Source organism: Balaenoptera borealis (assembly GCF_965194805.1).
Source record: "Balaenoptera borealis genome assembly, chromosome: 21".
Classification (NCBI taxonomy): Eukaryota; Metazoa; Chordata; class Mammalia; order Artiodactyla; family Balaenopteridae; genus Balaenoptera; species Balaenoptera borealis.
In genome coordinates, this window is record NC_138880.1 from 28,023,431 (window position 1) to 28,043,452 (window position 20,022).

At 39.0% G+C, this 20,022-nt stretch overlaps 1 protein-coding gene across 1 annotated transcript in view; it reads right to left on the reverse strand.

The window, feature by feature from the left end:
- CSMD1 (CUB and Sushi multiple domains 1) overlaps positions 1–20,022 on the reverse strand; it is a 1,790,960-nt gene that overhangs the window by 150,868 nt on the left and 1,620,070 nt on the right. The window contains exons 38-41 of the mRNA XM_082374695.1: positions 14,896–15,014; positions 10,799–10,868; positions 8,614–8,730; positions 1,896–2,105 (exon numbers count right to left, since the gene is read on the reverse strand). Coding sequence (XP_082230821.1) covers positions 1,896–2,105; positions 8,614–8,730; positions 10,799–10,868; positions 14,896–15,014 — 516 coding nt within the window. The remainder of the gene's footprint in view (positions 1–1,895; positions 2,106–8,613; positions 8,731–10,798; positions 10,869–14,895; positions 15,015–20,022) is intronic.

The following is a 20,022-nucleotide window of genomic DNA, read 5'->3' on the forward strand; positions in this document are numbered from 1 at the left end:
AAAACTTGGGGTATTTTGAGAACAAGCAGATGCAGGAGAAAACTCTAAAAACAGGGCACAGGGTCCCCTTTTGTAGAGGAAATTCACATTTACGAAGAAAATGTACATTTGCAGAGCTTTCTCTTCTCGTTAAATCAGCACAACAAGCCTGACTCAACAACCCTTGTGAACCACACATTTCCTGCTTTTCTCCCCATTGCCACCTCCCCTTCCTAGAAGCCCCAAACCCTTCTCCTTTGTTTTAGCCTCAGATGGTACCTAAACCCGAGTTCTAACCACTCCTTTGAGTGACTCACGTCTGGGTTCTCCCAGGTGTCTGTGTGTCCGAGTGACGGGCATGTTAATGAACTTGTGCTTGTTCTCCTCTTGCTAATCTGTCTCTGGCCGGTCCCATCACCCACACTGGAGAATCTCAGATGACACGAAGAACTGCCGACACGGCCGATTGTGTCACTAGGGGGGTGTTAAAGGCAGATGCCTGCAGGTGGGCAGGAGAAGTGAGGAAGAGGAGGAGACGCTGGGAGAGCTGGGGTAGACCATTCCTCCCAGAGGTTTCTTACAAAGTGGGAGCTGAAGGAAGATGCGGGTCATTAAAATTAAGTATAAACAGGGGTGTGTGTGAGGGAGAGAGGAATTTGAGTATATTTGAAACACTAATGAGAAAGATCTGGTAGAGAAGTAGCAGCTGGAAATGCAATAAGGGAAGATGATTCCTGCCTTGACAGCCCTGACAGAGTAGAAAGAAACATTCTCGAGCCTAGAGCCCGGGAGGGGTTGCCTGGAAGCAGGCGGAACATTCTCTTGTCTCCAAACGGAGGACGGGCAGGGTTGCAGGCAGACCTCCGCGCTGGCCTGGGGGAAGCTGTCTCCCTTCCGCTGTTCTCTCTGTGTGTAAGCCTTTCCAGGAGGAAGTGATACCCTTGGCTGAGATGGAGGGGGATCGAGGTGAGACGGAATGAGAGACACAGACGGACCTAGAGAAATCCTGGCAAGGTCTCCTGCTGCATTCCTCAACCTGTACCACCCTCTTTTTTCTCCTACCTGGATTCCTATTTTAAGAGACCCAAATTCTAGAAACATAAATTTATATTTTAAGTAACAACTGAAGTAACAAGGTCTAAGAGTTCAACACAAAATGCCATCCTCTTTCAGTAATAAAATATTAAATCTCTATTTTTCCAGGGTAGCCTATGAAATTAAAGAAATCAAGTGATTTTGCTGTGTTAAAAAAAGACTCCACTTTTGACATTTTCAACTTCATTTGAATTAACAACATTCAAGAAAAGGCCAGCTAAATTACTGTGTTTGAAATGAAAACTTTGAACTTTTTCACATGTCAAAAATGCTTTGATAATGGTAGATTCAAACTTTTGTTAGAGATCTCATATTTTGATGGTTTAAAAACACGTAAGGTTCATTCTCATTTTTTTTTCTGGCATAATTTGAACATGACTTGAATAGTACATAGAACCATTACTCTGAGCTGAGACAAGGCTTAAGGGCACGAGAGACACGGTCAGACCCACTTCCACTGTGAACAGACTCCCTGCACCATAGTCCTGATGGGAAATACCTACACGTGGCCAAGAGGACATGGTGACAGGTGAGAAGGCTACCTGATGATGGGGCCAAGGGGCTTGAAGGTGGTGATGGTGGCCGTTGGGGGGAGAGACAAGGGACTTCAGGTGAAGCAGTGACAGTGCATGGCTGACCCTGTTCCTTGTGTCTGTGTCCTGACTTGTGTGTACAACAGCCAAGACTCCACTCCACTCCCAATCAGAAAACTGTGCCCAACTAGAAATGACTCCAGCTGTACAAGCCTTTAACCGGCTAGGGAGGTTTACCCTTACAATTTACCTGTAAGAAGCATCCCTAGATGCGTTTTGACTCCTTACCTTGGTAAGTGAGTTTAAACCCTGGCCGGTTCTGCGAGTGGTCGCTGTAAAAGTGGATGAGCGTTTCATGAGTTGTGCTCAGCAAGGGCGCAGGCAGGTCGGGGCCACTGAACTGCCCCATCATCGGGCTGGTGTGGAAAGGTCCGTTTTGAATTTCAAGGTAGTCATGATTAGCTTCGGTAGAAAAATTCAGAAATTGAATATGTGCACCTATGAAAAAATATGCAAAATCGGTGGAAGTTAATATCAAATTTTATGATAATGTTTACCAATAGGGATTAAAATTGTATCAGTTTCCCCAAACAGCATCTCTCTAGGAGGCCGAGTGGAGCGCACACTTCGTGAATTACAATGATCCTTGGTTCAATTTCACCTCAGCCACCTACTAGCTGTGTGACCTTCGTCCATGTAGTAAATGCCCCTAAGTCAACTTATTTGTGAAATATGGGTGTTACCAGCATTGCATCACAGAGACATGCAGGTATAATTCTTAGAATGGTGACTTATATCCATACATATGGCAGTGACTTTGTCCAGCTGCTATCATAATCATTACAACCAGAAACACAAGGTTGTAATCGTACGTCAAATCATCCTTAATTTGTGGCTTTATCAAGGAAGAAGCCAATACAGATCTAACAAAATGCAACAATCTTTAAAAGTGGCTTTTAAATGGAAGGGCATACCACTGCACAAGAAATTTCTTAGTTTGGTAAGTGATTGTTTCAATTGTGTAGTGCCTGCAAAACAAATTACTGATGTTTGCAAGAAACTCACTCGGATCAACCCCACTCTAGCTCTCACAATTCAATCTAACAGCCTGGCACAGGGCAAGATACCAAGACTGTCTGAAGGACCCATATTGCTAGCACCATACTGATATGTGTCTCAGATAAGCTACAGTGATAACTTAGAAGAAAATCAAAATCAAAATAATTTAGTTATTTGCTATGGCATTGTGGTAGTTTTGAAACTTTAATGGACTACTGTGTCTGAAATATTTTAATTCACTTTCAAGTTTATTGAGAATGCCAAAGACATTAGCTTTTGCATAAATCCAGGCAATTAAGTTAGATCTGTAAAGCCTAAACTGAGAATACCAACAGCTATTGTAGATCATTCTCTCAACATATGAGGAAAGCTTTACTTTGTGTTATGCTCCTCCTGTTGATAGATAAAAAGAGCTTTATTTTTTTCCTTTTCATCTAATATATTTGACATGTTTCCTAGGTTTTAGGATATTAAAATTATCATATTAAAGATCATGTTAACATAGATTACCCTACTTAAGTGTAAATACCTAGAGAATTTAAAGCAACATATCTACTTAGTATTGATGGAAAACGCAGGTATCAAAAGCCTGAATTCAGTAAAATAGAAAAAGAAGAAAAGCTCATGCAAAGAGTAATAGGGGAAGAACAAACTAAAGGTACTCAATAAAATTTAAAATCATCCAAGAAACACAATTTTACCAATTATGAAGAAAACCTTGTGAGGAGGAACAAAAGAGTAAATAATGGCCTTTCTGACTGGGCAGAGTGTAAGGCCACCTATCACGCTTGGGGTTCAGTTTATCAGGTAATCACTGTTATGACCATCATTTCACAGGTGAGCAAACTAAGGCTCAGAAAGGCTGGGTGTTATGTCCCATGTACCACAGGGAGAGGCAGAGTTGGATGGACACCAGCTCCAGTTGACAGAGCCCTCACGTTCTCTGGTTTAGCATGAAAACGTGCTAGTCAAAAGCTAATGATATCACCATGTTAAAAATATTACAGTTTTTTTGGAGAAAATAATTTTGTGTTAAAATTGTTCAACCTAGTTTGATAGAGAAGATTGGAAGAAGTAGAATGTGGAATACTTCACGAAGAGACCGAGAGAGTGAAAAGCAGAAGAAAGACTTACAATGAAACATCTTTAATAAGAAAACCAAACTTCGGAATCTTTTTTGGAAGGAGTAATTCAATTTGTAACATATGGTCCAAACATATGTACTGGCGGCACATGAGCGGCCAGAGAAGGAACAGCCCAGCCTGTGGCCGTCCTGCCCATTCTAATACTAGGCACAACAGGCGACCAACATGGAAAAAACCTATAAATTTAAAACATTTCTGCAAATATTAAAAAGTGTTGAAGAGACATCAGTGAGCTAATTCATTTTCTCCTAAATCCCAGTAAATACGTTTGGTCAAAAGAAATTTGGAAGCAAGAAAAGAAGAAATAGAGAGAGAAGGATTGAGAGAGATAAAGATAGAGAAAAAGAAAGAGAGAGAGACAGGGAGAAAGCAAAGAAGGAAGGAAAGCAGGCAGGAAGGAGAGCAGGCAGGGCTAGTGGTCCCCAGCCCTTCAATTCTGACCTGTCTCCTGTGACAGTTGAACCTCTTCCTAAGTCACGCATCAGTATCTGATCTATTCCCTCACCCACTGCTGAATTAAATACAGTTCTCTTTTGTGGCCTGGTCCACAAATCTGATAACAAAAAGAGATTTTTTTTGCTAATTAATAAACTATACTAATGGATTTCTTTTTTTTGGTGACTACATCAAGGCCACGGAACCCCTGTGGTCTACAGAGTTTCATAAATACCCGTCACATTCTTCACCAGGAGGAAGAACACAGAAGCTGACACAATGACAATCAAAAACGAATGTTGAATTACTGACATTTCTATTTATGTTCTAAAAGTACCAGATAGGATGTGAAACTAGGGCAAGATTAGAACACTTAAAAAACGTATTCTCTTTCTAGGTATAAAATCAAATAGCAGGGAAATGGCTTAAAATAGGCTCATTTCAGATAAGCATATGCAGAGTCAGATGTATTCATCCAGAAACGCATTTTGAAATTCACAGAATGACCCAGTCAAGAAAGAAATGAGAGACAGCAAGCAGATCAAGGGGCAAAAAAAAGGAAAGCTGGCCAATATCTCCAAAGCAAAGGAAATAGTGACCGTGGCCTTTTACTGACTTGGAATTAAACTTGAGATGGAAATGGAATTATGACAATTATAAATTTATGAAAAAAATTAGCATATTTAGCAGGATAAAGTATCCAGCCACATATCAAACTACCTAATACATATCAGGAAATAGAACCAAGCCCAGCTCTAATCTGGTTTAGAATGGAATTTTTAGCTATCTAATTTTCAGCAAATTGTGTCCAGTTTGACATCATGAAGCCAAAATGAAGGGATTAAAATAAGTATAACCTAGTTATTCTTTTCTTATCTCACAGAATACCAAAAATGTGTCATTGCAACAAGAAAACCAGTCTGAATGCCCATCTTGGGTGGAATTTACACCGATTGTCATTACACACTGAAAATTAAGTGACAGTAAAAGGCACCTGCAGAAAAAATTTTGACTTTGGATTTTGACAAAACTTTGAATAGTAACCTGACCATGGTTTCAGAGTTAAACTCTCGTCTCTTAGTTGATAGAACCTGTGAATAGTAAAGTGCTCTATTTTATATCTTCTGTGCATAATAAACATATAGCAAAAGAGTTAATAGTTTTAGAATTCAGTGGGTAGTCTAAGGAGTCTTTTACATCCTCCTTACACTTCTAGATGGTTTAAAGGCATGGCCAATTTGGACCTCACGGTGTGCGGTATAAGTGCAGTGGGTTTTAAATATAAAAAGCAATTATACTCCAATAAAGATGTTAAAAAAAAAAAAAGGGAATGGTAAAGTAGAAAAACTTGATTTCATTTCTGTTAACTATGCCTTTAGAAATTTCAAGAAAATAGAGACACAAGTTCTGTGGTGATTGAGCTCATGCCAAAGCCACACAAAACAGCAACCCAAATTTGTGGAAAGGAAAGAAAACAACATAGAAATCATTAGAGCATTTGGCTTAGAAACTAAAAGCAGTTAACAGTTAAGTAATGCCTTCTCCATATCAGGCGTTTGCATTACTTCCGAACGGCTGTCGGAGAACGATATTTTATTGTATTCGTTTTAAAGATAAGGGACAAAGGTTCAAAAACATGTTGATAACTTGGGCAAATTCATACCATCAGTCACTGACAGAACTAGGATTTCTACTCAGCTAACCTCAGAGCTCAGACATGAGGAACCACCATCTACACTGCCCACTCCTTAGACAAAGTCCCTTGATTGCAGGCCCTCACAGAGGCTGGATGCAGGAAATAGCTGCCGGGGGGATGAGTAATTAGCACGGGGAGACCAAGGTGGCTTTCACGTGATGCCAGAGCAACCAATCATTTTGTCTATTTAATTAAGCTATTGACTGGTCCATGCGTGTGGGACGGAAGAAGGATTAATCAGAAGAATTATTTGACGGAGCTGGTAGCTGCTTAACGAATGGGTCGGATATCTATCAGGTGGTCCCACGCATATTCAGTCATATGGAAAGATCCAAAACACAGCAATAAAATCCTCCATGAATGAAAGGCATCTAACCTATTTTTTTTCAAGAAAAGGCACTGATGTCTCATATTCTGGATAGGTGTGTTTTTCAGGGTGGCAGGGGGAATTGCAGTCACCTCTACAGTAATTATTAGTACAATAATCCTTAACACCCTGAGCAACCCAAACCCAAACTGACAATCCAGGAAACAGGAATGTACATGCCTCTTCCCTAAATTTAAATGTATAATTTCATGTTTAGAAGTATATTTATAGATTATAAAATTTATCACAGACAAACCTGGTGTGGTACTTAAATTTAATCTGTAGCAAATTATTCCAAAGCATAACTACATCTATTCTAAAAAGCTAGGGACAGTCACACTATTTCGCAGGTAGTTAGGATTTAAGACATAAGGTTTCTTATTGCTTATTCTTCAAGATGCTTTTTAAAGCCCAATACTAGGCAATATCACAGATTTTAAAGACAAATAATTTTAATTGTAATATTTCATAAATATTTTAAAAATTTTGACCTTTCTTCAAATAAATTTTTTTAGGTTCATAGATCATGATCATGAGGTCAGACAATCTAATTGTTCTTTTTTTTTTTCCTGAATTACTGTCTTGCATATTGGTTTATCAGTGAGTGAGCAACATACGGAAATACGCCAAACAATAGCCTTCTCAAATCACAGGACAGTAAAGTTGAGAAAATAAATTAATAAAATGTGTATATCCACTCATGAGTAAAATGTTTCTAATGAGGTTTGAAAGAAAAGTGGGAACTATTTGCAATAACAATTTAAAAACCAGCTAGCTTTTTGCTGCTGTTGTTTATGACACGCCAAGCCTGGTACTAAATTTCTCGCCCGAGTTGTTCTGGTGAATCCTCATGTAACCCTGTGTGGTTATTTCCTTTTTAGAGGTGAGGAAGACGAGGTTCCTGGAGGTTCACTCAGTGCAGTAGCCTGAGTGAACTATCACTACTCGCCTTATAAGCTTGTGACCCTCAAGATGCTAAGACCCTGTTGGAACCTCCTGGGTCACCTACAACTCCGATCCTGACACCTGACTCCAAACACTGAACCAACCACGTCCAGATCTTCAGATCCCCAGGGTGAGAAAACAGACCAGGCTTTGAGGATAGCTGAGCCAATGTTGGTTAAAGGCAAAGGTTTCTGTTCCGTCTACCACAGAGCACAATTACGGCCTCTATGTTCAGAGAGTTCAGGGTTTAAAAAACAAAACTAAAAAACCTGGAAGAAATAGAGTGCCTCTGTGATCCTTCTATGAACTGTCTCCCCTTTTTTATCCCCACACTCTGGTGGCCCCTTCAAGAACTCAGTGGACATGAACCTCACGTGTGTTCTCCACAGTGTGGGGGTGTCCCTTCCATGCTCTCCCCTTGCCCCGGTGGCCTCACTCCCACCGCCCTCTTGGCGGCTCTCAGCTGAGCAGGTGGACCCTCTCTTTCCTGCTGCCCTCCTGGCACAGATTCTTAAGGCAAGAGCTTTGAAAACGTAAAAAATATAATCCTCTTCTAGGGCAACGATTTCCACTTATGCTTATGTTCATTCATCACTCAACTAACATTCATAAGTACTCAATTACTCTGAGACATTCTGGGACATTCTGTGAGTATCTAATTTGGCACCCCTATCATACTGTGTACTTTTGAGAAAATCACAGGTGGGGAAAACCCAAATTAATGAACTAAAATATAAGGACATCATGAGGCAGACAAGGAAAGGCATGATAGGGAATCAAAATTTCACAAAGACTGTGAATTTCTGAAGCAGGCCAGAATGGGATTTTAGTGTACATAACAATTAAAATTATGAACTATTTAAGGTAGGTAACCTGAAAGTTCATAACTAAATATGATAAAAAGCCATTTTCATAAACCTAAATCAATGCAAGTTATAACAACAAAAATTTATAGAACAATACTAGAATGAGTCATAACTTGAGAAAAACCTTAAAAATTGTTCAAAAGAAACTACCACCATTACTGAATTCCAGTGATACATTATAAAAGACAGTGTTATAAATAAAGAGATTGATAATTGAATTAGGGATGCTACATTTTGCACTTCATGTGCCTACTGTATCATCATTCAACTAATTTAATTTGCCTTGAAAAGTCTTGCACGGCTGAATTGATTTTTCAAGTAACTTTCTGTTCTCAAAGTTATTCTGCCAAAGCTTTATTTAAATCTGTAAGCCACTTTCAATTAAAGACACAGTTATGTCAACAGAATAGGCCCATTTTTCACTCAGCCTAATTCTTTCCAAGACAAAAATTAAAAAGTTGAGTTTTGAGGAATTAAAAAGTGTGTCACTCACCGTAGCCAGTGGGCAAGGCGATCTTCCAGGTGCAGTCCAGGTTGCTGGGGTAGGTGCCCGGGAACCCCGGGCTCAGGATCACGCCCCCCATGCTGCTCAAGGTCCCCCCGCAGGTCGCTGTAGGCCAGACAAGGGGAGTTAGTGCTGTGTGTCATCGTTTTCCAGCAAGGACAATTCACTCCCCCCGCTCTATGGGACCATGCTACCTAGAAGCAAGTCTTCAGAAACGAATTTGCACCTCATTTCAGCACATACATAATGTGATGCCCTTTAGTTATTTATGGGTCTAGTTCTCCCTCCTGAGTGTCCACTGCCTAAGGACAAAGACAGGTCTTCAGTTTATCTACTTCTGGTCCACAGAGGCTCCCAGTAAAGCTTGGTCAATTTAATGCATTTTGGTCAGGCATCCGATTGACTTCCAGGTTCTGAGTCATCATCAATACTCACACCTTTAAGTCAGGACAACTATCATTGTCCTGGGAGAGAGAGAAGGGGGTCTCGATGTTGGGTGCAATTCCTTGAGTACTTAGTTATCACTGTATGTGATCGCATTCTTTTGTTCATCTCAAAAGACAAGAACCATTGGATGGGCGTACAAACAGAGCCCCCAAAAGCTGTGTATCAATCTTTTTTCCTTTGTGATATTTAAAAAACTCCATCAATGGGCTTCTCTTATTTTACATCTGTCCCATGACCCCACCAAGATTTTGAGTATAACCCTCAAGTTTCAGCCTTCTTCCCGGGGCTCATCTGTCCACCATCATTTGGTAGCCTGACTCCTGCCTCCTGCTGGGGAAACCCCTCCAGGCCAGGCCCTTTCTTATGGTTAAACAGCATATTCAAAGAGTTTTTGGTACAATGGTATGGCTAAAGAACAAGGTGCTTTTTTTTATAAAAGAGCCAGGGATCTTGGGGTTTTAACTGGGTTTATATATCTTATTTTATACAGATTCCTGATATTTTGGTGAGAATATATGGGATTTTTACTCCAGGGCACAGGCCATGTCCCGCTGGAGGGATCCCATGATGCAGGGAATGCCAGCTTGGTGCAGGGCCCTGGCAAACGGCTTGGCTACCTTGAGGCTTGTCATGATGTTCAATTTAGTTAATATCCGTTAAGCTCTGGGAATGATGCTTGACACTCAGTAACTTGTAGAGAAGTGTTTTGCTGTAAATTGTCTTCATTAGTACTATTATTAAAAAAAATCAGGACTTGAGATTTCTAAGAACTTATCAGTAAAATAGTATCTCTTCATGGATTTCTAGTCCTAAAATCCCCCAGCTTGGATTAATCGAAAGCTAACAGCTAAAAAAACTTTCAGTCTCTCAAATAAGTCTTTGAAATTTATTGTGAGATGTTTGTGAGTTTTCCAATGAAAAAACTTTCTCTATACCTTGTAAGGAATTAGGAGCAAGCAAGTGTTATGGAAGTTGATGCATCTTTGACATCTGCTAATACATGAAACATGTAAAATAAAAGATACAATTAATTATATTTGGCTAATATAGGTAAACTATTCAAATAAAACATTTCCTCACATAATACAGAGTGTCAGCAATGACATATCATTTGATTGAATACCCACTGTGAGTTGATTTTATTTCAAAGGTTAAAATATTTGAATTCCCACGTTTAAGGGAAAGCTCCTCATTTAAAAATACACAGGGAGACGGATGTTCTATGCCCGAATCCCTGTCCCAGTGAGTCCCTCCACAGGGCGGCTGCCTTGATATCAAATACTTTTTGATATAAAATACTGTCCCTCCAACTTCACATCACTTACTGGTACTTCTCAATTTTGTTTCTGGAAGTGTGATTTTCCTGAGGCTAAAGGTGTACACGGAACCCTTCTCAGACTCTCAGACCAGCTACATTCATTCTTGCCATGAATTAATCCACTGGCTTCTGATATGCACGTGCTGTGCGTTTAGTGCCTCGAGCTAGCAGTCTTGCATCTAATCCCTGTCGGTTGGTCCAGAGATGCTGGAAAAGCTGAGGAACCACATCCAGGGGGAGAAGGTGCTTGTCCAATCCAATAACGGCATTATGATGTTATCATCATGTAACAAATGTTTGAAAGGAATTTAAAAGTGCATCTTTGAAGCTCAAAAGTGGCTCAAGGAGATCACCATTACGTTACTGATAATCTGCACAGAGACCCAATGACGGAAGGCATGTCCATACCAATGCAAAGGGGAGACGGGTAGTTCCAACGACGAACAGTCCCTGGCATACAGGAGATGTGGGAACGGCCCTGTTCAAGAGAAAATGAGATAAAACTCACATAACTGAACATAGAGTATTTAAGGCTTAAATGTTTGTGAGAATATCTGTACTTTCTTTGGTTTTCCCTTTTTGATTTAATTACAAATGCAAAAAAATCAGAACTCATGAAATCTACTAATGTGTGTTAATGAATCTCATATTTGGAATTAAAATAGAAAATAAAATCCATAATCACTGTGTTTCTTGTCACTGAAATCAAAATCTTGTAATGTCCCCTTCAACGGTCTTTATTTCTGCCAGGATGCTTCCCTAATGCTTACAATGTTGAACTGAATTGGTCAAAGTAAGTCTTTTTTTTAATCATCAAAAGTTACAGGTTTTGGTCTGAGAGGCTGAAAATGATTAGGAAATACTAGGTATTGATCTGAAGGGCGACATGTCAAAGGTAAGTAATCTGCTCATACAAAAGTTAACTTTCACGGTTGCCTACGCTTCACGTGCAACTCACATGACCTTTACGGTTCAGCAAAGAACTGGGTCAGTTCTTCCTTTATTGGAGAAAAAGGGAGACTTAATATTCATTTTATTATCAGACAGCCTCACAGCTGTCAGATTAACGTGTCTGCGATGAAATTAATCCTCATCATTCAGGGTCTCTTTATCCTCTAAATATATATAGTTTTCAACTTTCAACCTTCAAAAAATCTGTCCTATTATTACTCTTTTAAAAATTAAACAGCAGCAGGTTAAATTCTCAGTGTTTCGTGCTAAAATCTCTTTTAAGATGAAAGAGAAGGTAGTGAACGGGCACCTCTGTGTGCAGACTATTCATTTTTACTTTTTTCCTTATTGTGACTTGGTGGTTTTATGTGCCAGGCATACTTACCCTGTGAATTTCCATTTGCCAAACAAAATTGGCATAGAGGCAGTTGAAAAACAAATCTTTAATTCATGTTAAATAATCTCAGCCATATTGGGAACGCATCAAACAAGAATTTGCACTAAGGCAGTTATCAATGACAAACCGATTCCCCAAGCTTAGGAAGGTTTCATACTCAATTCATGTGCCACAAAACTCATTTTCTCCTACTTCCTAATATTCTTAAAAGTTGTTACAGTAAAGGAAGACTACACTTATACTTAAAGAAGACACGCAGGATAATGCTTTTCCTGCCAAATTTCATGCTCTGTAGCTCCTCATTCTCTGATCTATTACGTTATCTTTAATAAATTTCTTTCTGAATTTTGGATGAACATAAAGTACAAAAGCCTTTAAAGATATTTATGGAAGACTACCAATAAAATGGTCATTTATTACCAATCTAGGTCACATTCTGCTATTGATTTCAGCAAAGACATTTCATATTAGTGATTCCAGCTGAAATTTTTATAATGGATCCAAAACAAGACAGGAATCTGTGTATTTATTTACTAGCTTCAAATGGGAATTTTCGTTTTTTATCTTTTAAAAGAAAAGTAAAACAAGTCTAGAGAGAAGGAAATCATTAATCATTCAGATATCCGGGACTGACATTTGATGTGTCCTGCCTCTGCCACTTTATGCCTGAATCTCACTAGGCAGATGCATTTATAGACATTTGTACGTAAACCATAAAAGGAACAATGCTTTTCATGAATAATATGTAATTTATGCATGCTGTCATTCCAAATATACTAATGTGTTAGCAAAATTCCCAATTGTTAGCAACTTTTTAAAAAGTCCAGAATCCTTTTTAACTCATGTGAATGAGAGGCAGTCACAGCTTGTAAATTCAATGCTTGAAACTGTTATAAAGAAAAAAAAATCTTAGTTTGCATTTGAAAACCAGAGCTAAGTGGCCTGACCGGACTCTACAGATGTGTGTCTGTGGGCTTTTATCTCTAAGCAGCATATTAAACAATTCACTGTAAGAAATGTCTTTACTAAATCGCCCTTTCTAGTTTCTTCTCTGAGGGCTACAGAAGTCTTCCTGATGAAAGGATGCTGACAGGAACTGCAAAGTGCTGTCATAAACGTGTAGAAAGATGAACACACGTGAGCGAGAGAAAGTGTTAACGTGCGGGGATTTGGGAGAGGAGAGAGACAACATGATATTTACATGGTTTAAGTCAATTTATAAAGAAGTAAAAAAAACCCAAAAAGCATAAAAACGGCTTGTCAGTATAGAGTAAGGTATTCCTCTAAATGAAACCCCTGGGATGTGACTTATGATTCTTTCTGCTGTAACCCGTGAAACAGTAAGTTTCTTTCTTAAAGAATCAGTTAAAATGGCCTCGACGTGCTTGGTTAAAAGCTTGTTTCCATGGAAGAAGTTTTGGCAAAGCTTCTGCAGTAACTCCTGTTCTACTTTCCAAGTCTCTGCCCAAGTTTCTGCAGAGTCAAAGCAATTACTGTGATACCCACCAAGATCTATGAACGCAGGTTGTAGGTTGTTTTGATGAAGGCGGGTTTATATGCCGATGTTTGTTTATAATAATAGCTATACTGGCTTTCGTTTGCTGAGGTGTGTTAGGTGTTTTACTGATATTTTCTCAAACTTAAGACTGAGGCTGATTTCTGCAGGTGGTCCCTCCAGATGTGCCAGCTTGTCTGCCCAGCCCCTCCTCTCAGGCACTGGCTCACTCCCCTTCTCCATTAGGGAAAGATGTGCCCCCAGTGCCACACCATGAGGCTGAGAGTAACACAGGTTCTGCACGTGAAGCACTTGCGGGCAGGCCATCAGCTTCCAGCGTTCGCTGCTGCTGCTCTAACTGGTCTCAGTTCTGCAAGGTATTTACCCCAGCACCCAGAAATGGGACAATAAGCAATGCTGTCACTGCACTGCTGCATCTGTGAAACTTCTCTCTGACGAGTACTCCAGCTTTTATTTAAGTCACTTACAGAATACAACTAAACATAATGTTCTTGAAATACTATCAGCTTCAGTGCTGTAATAAACATACAGCAAAAAGTACTCTATTACCTGAATTAACTGAAGTGTAGAAACCTAAGCAGGCTTAAATATGTCTGTTGGACTTTGGAATACACATGTTTAGATTTCAGTATTCATTGTTGGTAGGGAGAATTATATGTGGATTATGCTAGAGGACACAGATAAACTGTTCTGGGAGTATGCTTATTTGTGGCTAACCCAGAAAACAAATAACAGAAACATGACTCATGTTGCTATACATTGGTTTGTAAAATGTTTATTAAAACTTTACATACACAAATTTAATAAAAAAAATAAAAGACTATAAAAACTTCTGGGGGCTTCCCTGGTGGCGCAGTGGTTGAGAATCTGCCTGCCAATGCAGGGGCCACGGGTTTGAGCCCTGGTTTGGGAGGATCCCACATGCCGTGGAGCAACTAGGCCCGTGAGCCACAACTACTGAGCCTGCGCGTCTGGAGCCTGTGCTCCGCAGCAAGAGAGGCCGCGATAGTGAGAGGCCCCCGCACCGCGACGAAGAGTGGCCCCCACTTGCCGCAACTAGAGAAAGCCCTCGCACAGAAACGAAGACCCAACACAGCCAAAAATAAATAAATAAATAAATAAATTTAAAAAAAAACAAAAAAAAACTTCTGCTTAACATTTCTTGAAAAGCATTTAACCCTATTATTTGAGCACCATATTTACCTGGCACACAAGTAGGCACTTGAAGGTTTACTGAACTAAATCATAAGAACAGTTTGCAATGCAGGACAAGCATGGGACTCAGAGCCAACCCAATGATCGGGCTGCCAGGAGAGGACTGTTAAGGAGACCGTGTCAATGCTTTGTCCCTTAGAATTTTATCTAGTTATTGGGAGAATATACATTTTGAAATAAAAGTATTATGAAAATAATATGCTCAACCTTAAAAGGATGCTTTATCATTTAGAAGCTATTTCTGCATCATCATTACATTTACCTGTATGCATGGCTTAATATGACTACTTTGATTCACAAACTGAGTGAGAGAAACTAGATTAGGTCTCTGGGTGCAAATCTAGGGCTTTGTCTTAAGTGAGCTGGCTGAGGATTACCATGCTGAGCCCCTCTACTACCAAAAGCTCAAATAAAAAAATAAAATACCTGCAGCGTGTACCCAGGCTCGCACTGAAAGGACAGCACATCGTTCACCATGTATCGGTCCCCTGTTTTGATGCTATTGCTGGGAAGGGCTGGTTCTTGGCAAGCAGCAAGACCTACGGCTGGGGAAACGTAAAGAAAAACACAAGTTATGTAAAATGAACAATATTCTTATCATTCGAATAGCAAAATAGCGTTTTCTTATTGCTCTCCTCCTACAGAAATGAACAAAAACTCTCTCCCTTGTTTGTCTACCAAGACATTAACTTACAATCAGTTATGAGCTAAATCTTAAATATTAATTTATTTCGTTTCCATTGTGTAATGAAATTTCTTTAAAGAATAAAATTTGTTACTTCCACATTTAGTGTAAAACACTCCAATTCCAACGCATACACATTTTAAAATGTCTTTAAGGAAACTGTTTCCTATTATATGCAAATCCCCATGATATGGCTCTCTTGCTTTTTGTTTTTCTAGCATAATTAGCAGTCTTTTTGAAATATTCTAAGTGTGAATCGGGAATTCTATCCTTCTGGAAAAACATAATATGAGAACAAATATTTTATATTCAATCTCTCTCTCTCTCATTTAAAGACAACAAAAAAAATTCTCATGAACAGTTTGTTCTTTAGGTAAAAAGGACCAATATTTACAGGCCCTAAAGCTGTAATCAGGCACTTTCCTAGATGGAATTGCCTTTAGTTAAGACACTAACAAAATTTTTTAAAATGCGTCATATAATATTGGAATTCAGCTTAGAATATCAGATCAATGAATGCCAAGGACCACTTAACATTGATACTTATTTGTATAAGCCCTTATCATATGAATAATCAAAATATGTAGCTGTGGTATTTTATAGAATCAAAAATGTATTTGAAATGGTGCTAAAGATTTGGTGATTGCTAATAATCTTCCATGATTCTAGTACATCTTTTTCTCACATCCCAAGTTACCAAGCACTAATAGGTTATCCAGGGTGAGAAATGGGAGAGAAGGACTTCTTCAGAGCAGACCAGCTTAAAATCCTACATGTGCCCTTGGACTGAGACTTTGGTTCTTGTTCTCTTCATTAACATGAAGGAACTAATCAGGTTAACTAACTGACTGGGACTCTGAGTAACGGGGCGGGGCTGGGGGAGGGGAAGATTGTTCTTCCAGGACGAGAAGGCAGGTCTATGCAGCCACACAACTGTGGGTCCCAGTGCACAGTGAGGACGCATGCTGCCTGCCCTGCCCTCAGGACCGGGTCCACACCTGTGGGCACCCACTGCAGCTGGCACATCCCCTCTGCTCGTGTGCACGTTCCACTGTCCCCATCAGACTTCGAGGTCAGAGATGAAATTATTAAGAATTTCCAGATGGGCAACAGCACGCATGGGATGCCTCTGAGAGCGGGAGCTGGTGCCACTCCACGCGGTGCCAACTCACGAGGCAGCCTTGGGGTCTGGACAGGCAGCACTTGCAGAAATCAAGGGCCAGGCAGTCCCTTGGAGACAAGGGACGAAGACAGTACTGCTTGCCAGTCAGTACTGCTTGCCAGTCACTCTCCTGGCTGCCTCACGTTGCTCTAATCCTCACAAGAACCTTAATGTAGACTCCGGTGTCTGACATTAAGGTCAAGGCAGAGCAAAGGGAGATGGGCAGGCCGAGGTTCCCAGGTGCAGGTGTGCAGACCCACCTGCCCACCTGGGTGAGCTAACAGTCAGTTTCCTCCACTGCCCTTCTTTTCAAAGTATGGTAAGTGTGGGAGCCTGTAAGAGATGCACACTGTGGATACCCCAGAACTATTGGACCAGAATCTGCCTGTTAACACCATCCCTGGTGATTCTTATGCATTAAAGTTTGAGAATCACCAGTTTGCCTCACTTTACCCCGGAACCTGAGAAGATGAAACAGAGAGGAGTCTTTATTTCTCATCATCAGTGAGATTGTTCACTTGAGAACATCATGCTATAGAAATTACACTGGATGGGCACCAGTGTATATAAACAGGATAATTTCAAGCCATGAAACACATGGATTCTGTCTGGGATGAGCAGGTGTGAGGTGTAGCATAATGTTTTTCTAAGCTGAAATTGATGTTCCTTAAATGGCTATACACTAAAAACTATAAAACACCATATGCATTAAGTGGCGATATTTTTTACTCCTAGTACAGAATTTTAAGCCATTTGGGGCTTTTCATAGATGATAAAATTGCTAAATATGGAAAAATACCATCACTTACACCTTTAACTTTTTTTATTGATATAAATCTAATTTATCTCCCTCTCCTTTATAACTTTAGAAAATAAACTGCAACTATATTTCAATTTCACCTTTTTTCCCCCAACACAGATTGGCATGAACTCCTACTGTATATCATTTATTTTTTATTTGACCCTAAAAAAATACATTTAAAATACTTTTGCCATAAAATTTCTAACTACAATTTAGAATACTAAAAAGATAAAGATATTTATGATTTTGAAACACATGATAAACATGCATTTTTTTGTCCAATATTTAGAGCAGGATAAGCAGGACCTTTGTAAATATAGTTAAACTAAGTTCGAACATTTTTTTTTTCAACTTATCATTGTCCTCATTTCAACTGGCATTGTGTATGGTTTTCAAACTTCACAATTCAAAAAAAATATGTTGTTCTAACTGGACAGCTTAAAACAATAATGAATATAATAATCAAAGAGAGAGGAAAGCAGACCAAATGGAGAGATCAACAGAGTTGGGTTATTTGGCAGCTGCAAAGAAGTCGAAGAACAGATATGTAGAAACATGAGCATTAGGTACATGACAGGTCATCATAAACACTATAGGGAATATATTGGCTACTCCTTCATTTTGAAATGAAAAAATTTGTTGAGTACATTGTTCATTGTAACCAATTAAAGAACCATTCCTTTGCATAAGCACACCCTAAGACAGAAGTGTTGTTCACAATCTCTGTAAACCCATAATCCAAAAATTGTATTAAAGGTCAGACAATGTGCTGGAAAACAGGTGAAGAAAGAAATCACAACTTCACCTAGGGAGACCTGATGGGAGGATGACAATAGATGAAGTAAATGTCAAATGTCATGATCACATAGATCTAAACCTACATGTGTCACCCTGTACACTCAGACTTCTATACAACATTGTTCAATGTCCACACATCTTATTGACATCAAAGAGTAGCTGTAAAGAAAGCCCCTTTAATTAAGAAAAAGTATCCAAAGAAAAGAAACTACTTTTTTATTCATTGTCTAAGAAGTTTAGTGTATATGTGGAGCTAAAAATATTTTCTCTTACCTGTCAACTGTTGGCTGGTTCAGTCCACATAATAAATGCTATTCTATTCCTTCGATTTAATAGATCATAAGGTCTCATTAAAGCATAGGGATTGTGTGTCCAGTGTCAAGAGAAGCAATCCCATGAATTTGGGGGGGAGTAGAATTTTTAAATGTGATTGAAGTTATTATTAGTTTAAAACAGACTGTTATAACTTTAAGACGTTTTATGTAATTGCAGTTGTAACCACAACGAAAACATCTAATACACACAAAGAGAAGTTATGTCACTACAAAAAAATAAATGAGACAAAAAAAATGGAGTAAGAGGAAAATAGAGACAAAAATGTTATAAGACATACAGAAAACAAAGACACAGATTGGCAGAATGGATTAAAAAGAAGTTCCAGGCATATGCTATCTACGATTTACTCATTTTAGATCTAAGTACACATGTAGTCTAAAAGTGAAAGGACTGAAAAAGGTATTTCATGCAAAAAGGAACCTAAAGAGATCAGGGATGGCCATACTTAGAACAGATTTTAAAACAAAAACTGTCACAGAGACAAAGAAGGACATTATATAATAATAAAAGGATCAATTCACCAAGGAGATATAACAATAATAAATATATATGCACCTGACACTGGAACTGCCAAATAAGTGAAGCAAACACTGACAGACCTGAAGGGAGAAATAGACACAAACACAAGAATAGTATGAACCTTCAATATCCCACTTTCAGTTATGGATAGAACAGCCAGATAGAAGATAAGGGACAGAAGACTTGAACAACACTAAAGCCCATTTAGACCCAAGCGATATATACAGAATACTCCACCCAAAGAAGCAGAACACATATTCTTCTCTGGTGTACATGGAACATTCTCCAAGATAGGCCACATGTTAGGCCACAGAACACGTCTAAACAAATTTTAAAAAACTGAAATCACACAAAGTATTTTCATCAATCACTTTAGAATGAAACAAGAAATCAATAGCAAATAGGTGGAAATTAAAGAACTCAATCTTAAACTCAACAAATAGGTCAAAGAACAAATCACAAGAGAATTTACCAAATATCTGGAGACATGAAAACAAAAACACAACATATAAAAACTTACAGGATGCAGTAAAAGCAGTACTAAAAGGGCAGTTTATAGCTGTTAATGCTTACATTATAAAAGAAAAATGATCTCAAATAAACACCCTAACTTTATACCTCAAGGAACCAGAAAAAGAACAAACTAAACCAAAAGTTAGCATAAGGAAGAAAATAATAAAGATTAGAGGAGAAGTCAATAAAATAGAGAATATGAAACAGTGGAAAACATCAACAAGACCAAAAGTATTTTTTTAAATATCAACAAAATCAACAAACCCTTAGATAGACTGAGAAAAAAGTTTTAAAAGACTCAAATAATTAAATTTAGAAATTAAAGGCATTTAAAAAAACTATGAACACGTGTACACCAATGAAATGGATAACCTAGAAGAAATGGATAAATCCCAAGAAATATACAACCTACCAAGTATCATGAAGAAATAACAATTCTGAACAGACCTATCATTAGTAAGGACACCCAAACCCAAGGGCCTTCTTACTTCGTCCTTGTCCACACTCTGCATCCATCAGCAGACCTGTCAGTTCTACCTACCATGTGCATCTCACATCCTTGTTTCTCCTGCATCCCACCTCCTCTGAGCCACAGAACTGAGCTTCCTCTGAGCCTGTTGACAACTGCAACAACTGTTTATCCAATGAGGATACCCCCTCTCTTGTCACTGTCCAAGTGGGTCTCTACTCAACAACCTAATTGATCTGGTTGAAGGATAAATCAGATGATGTTACTTC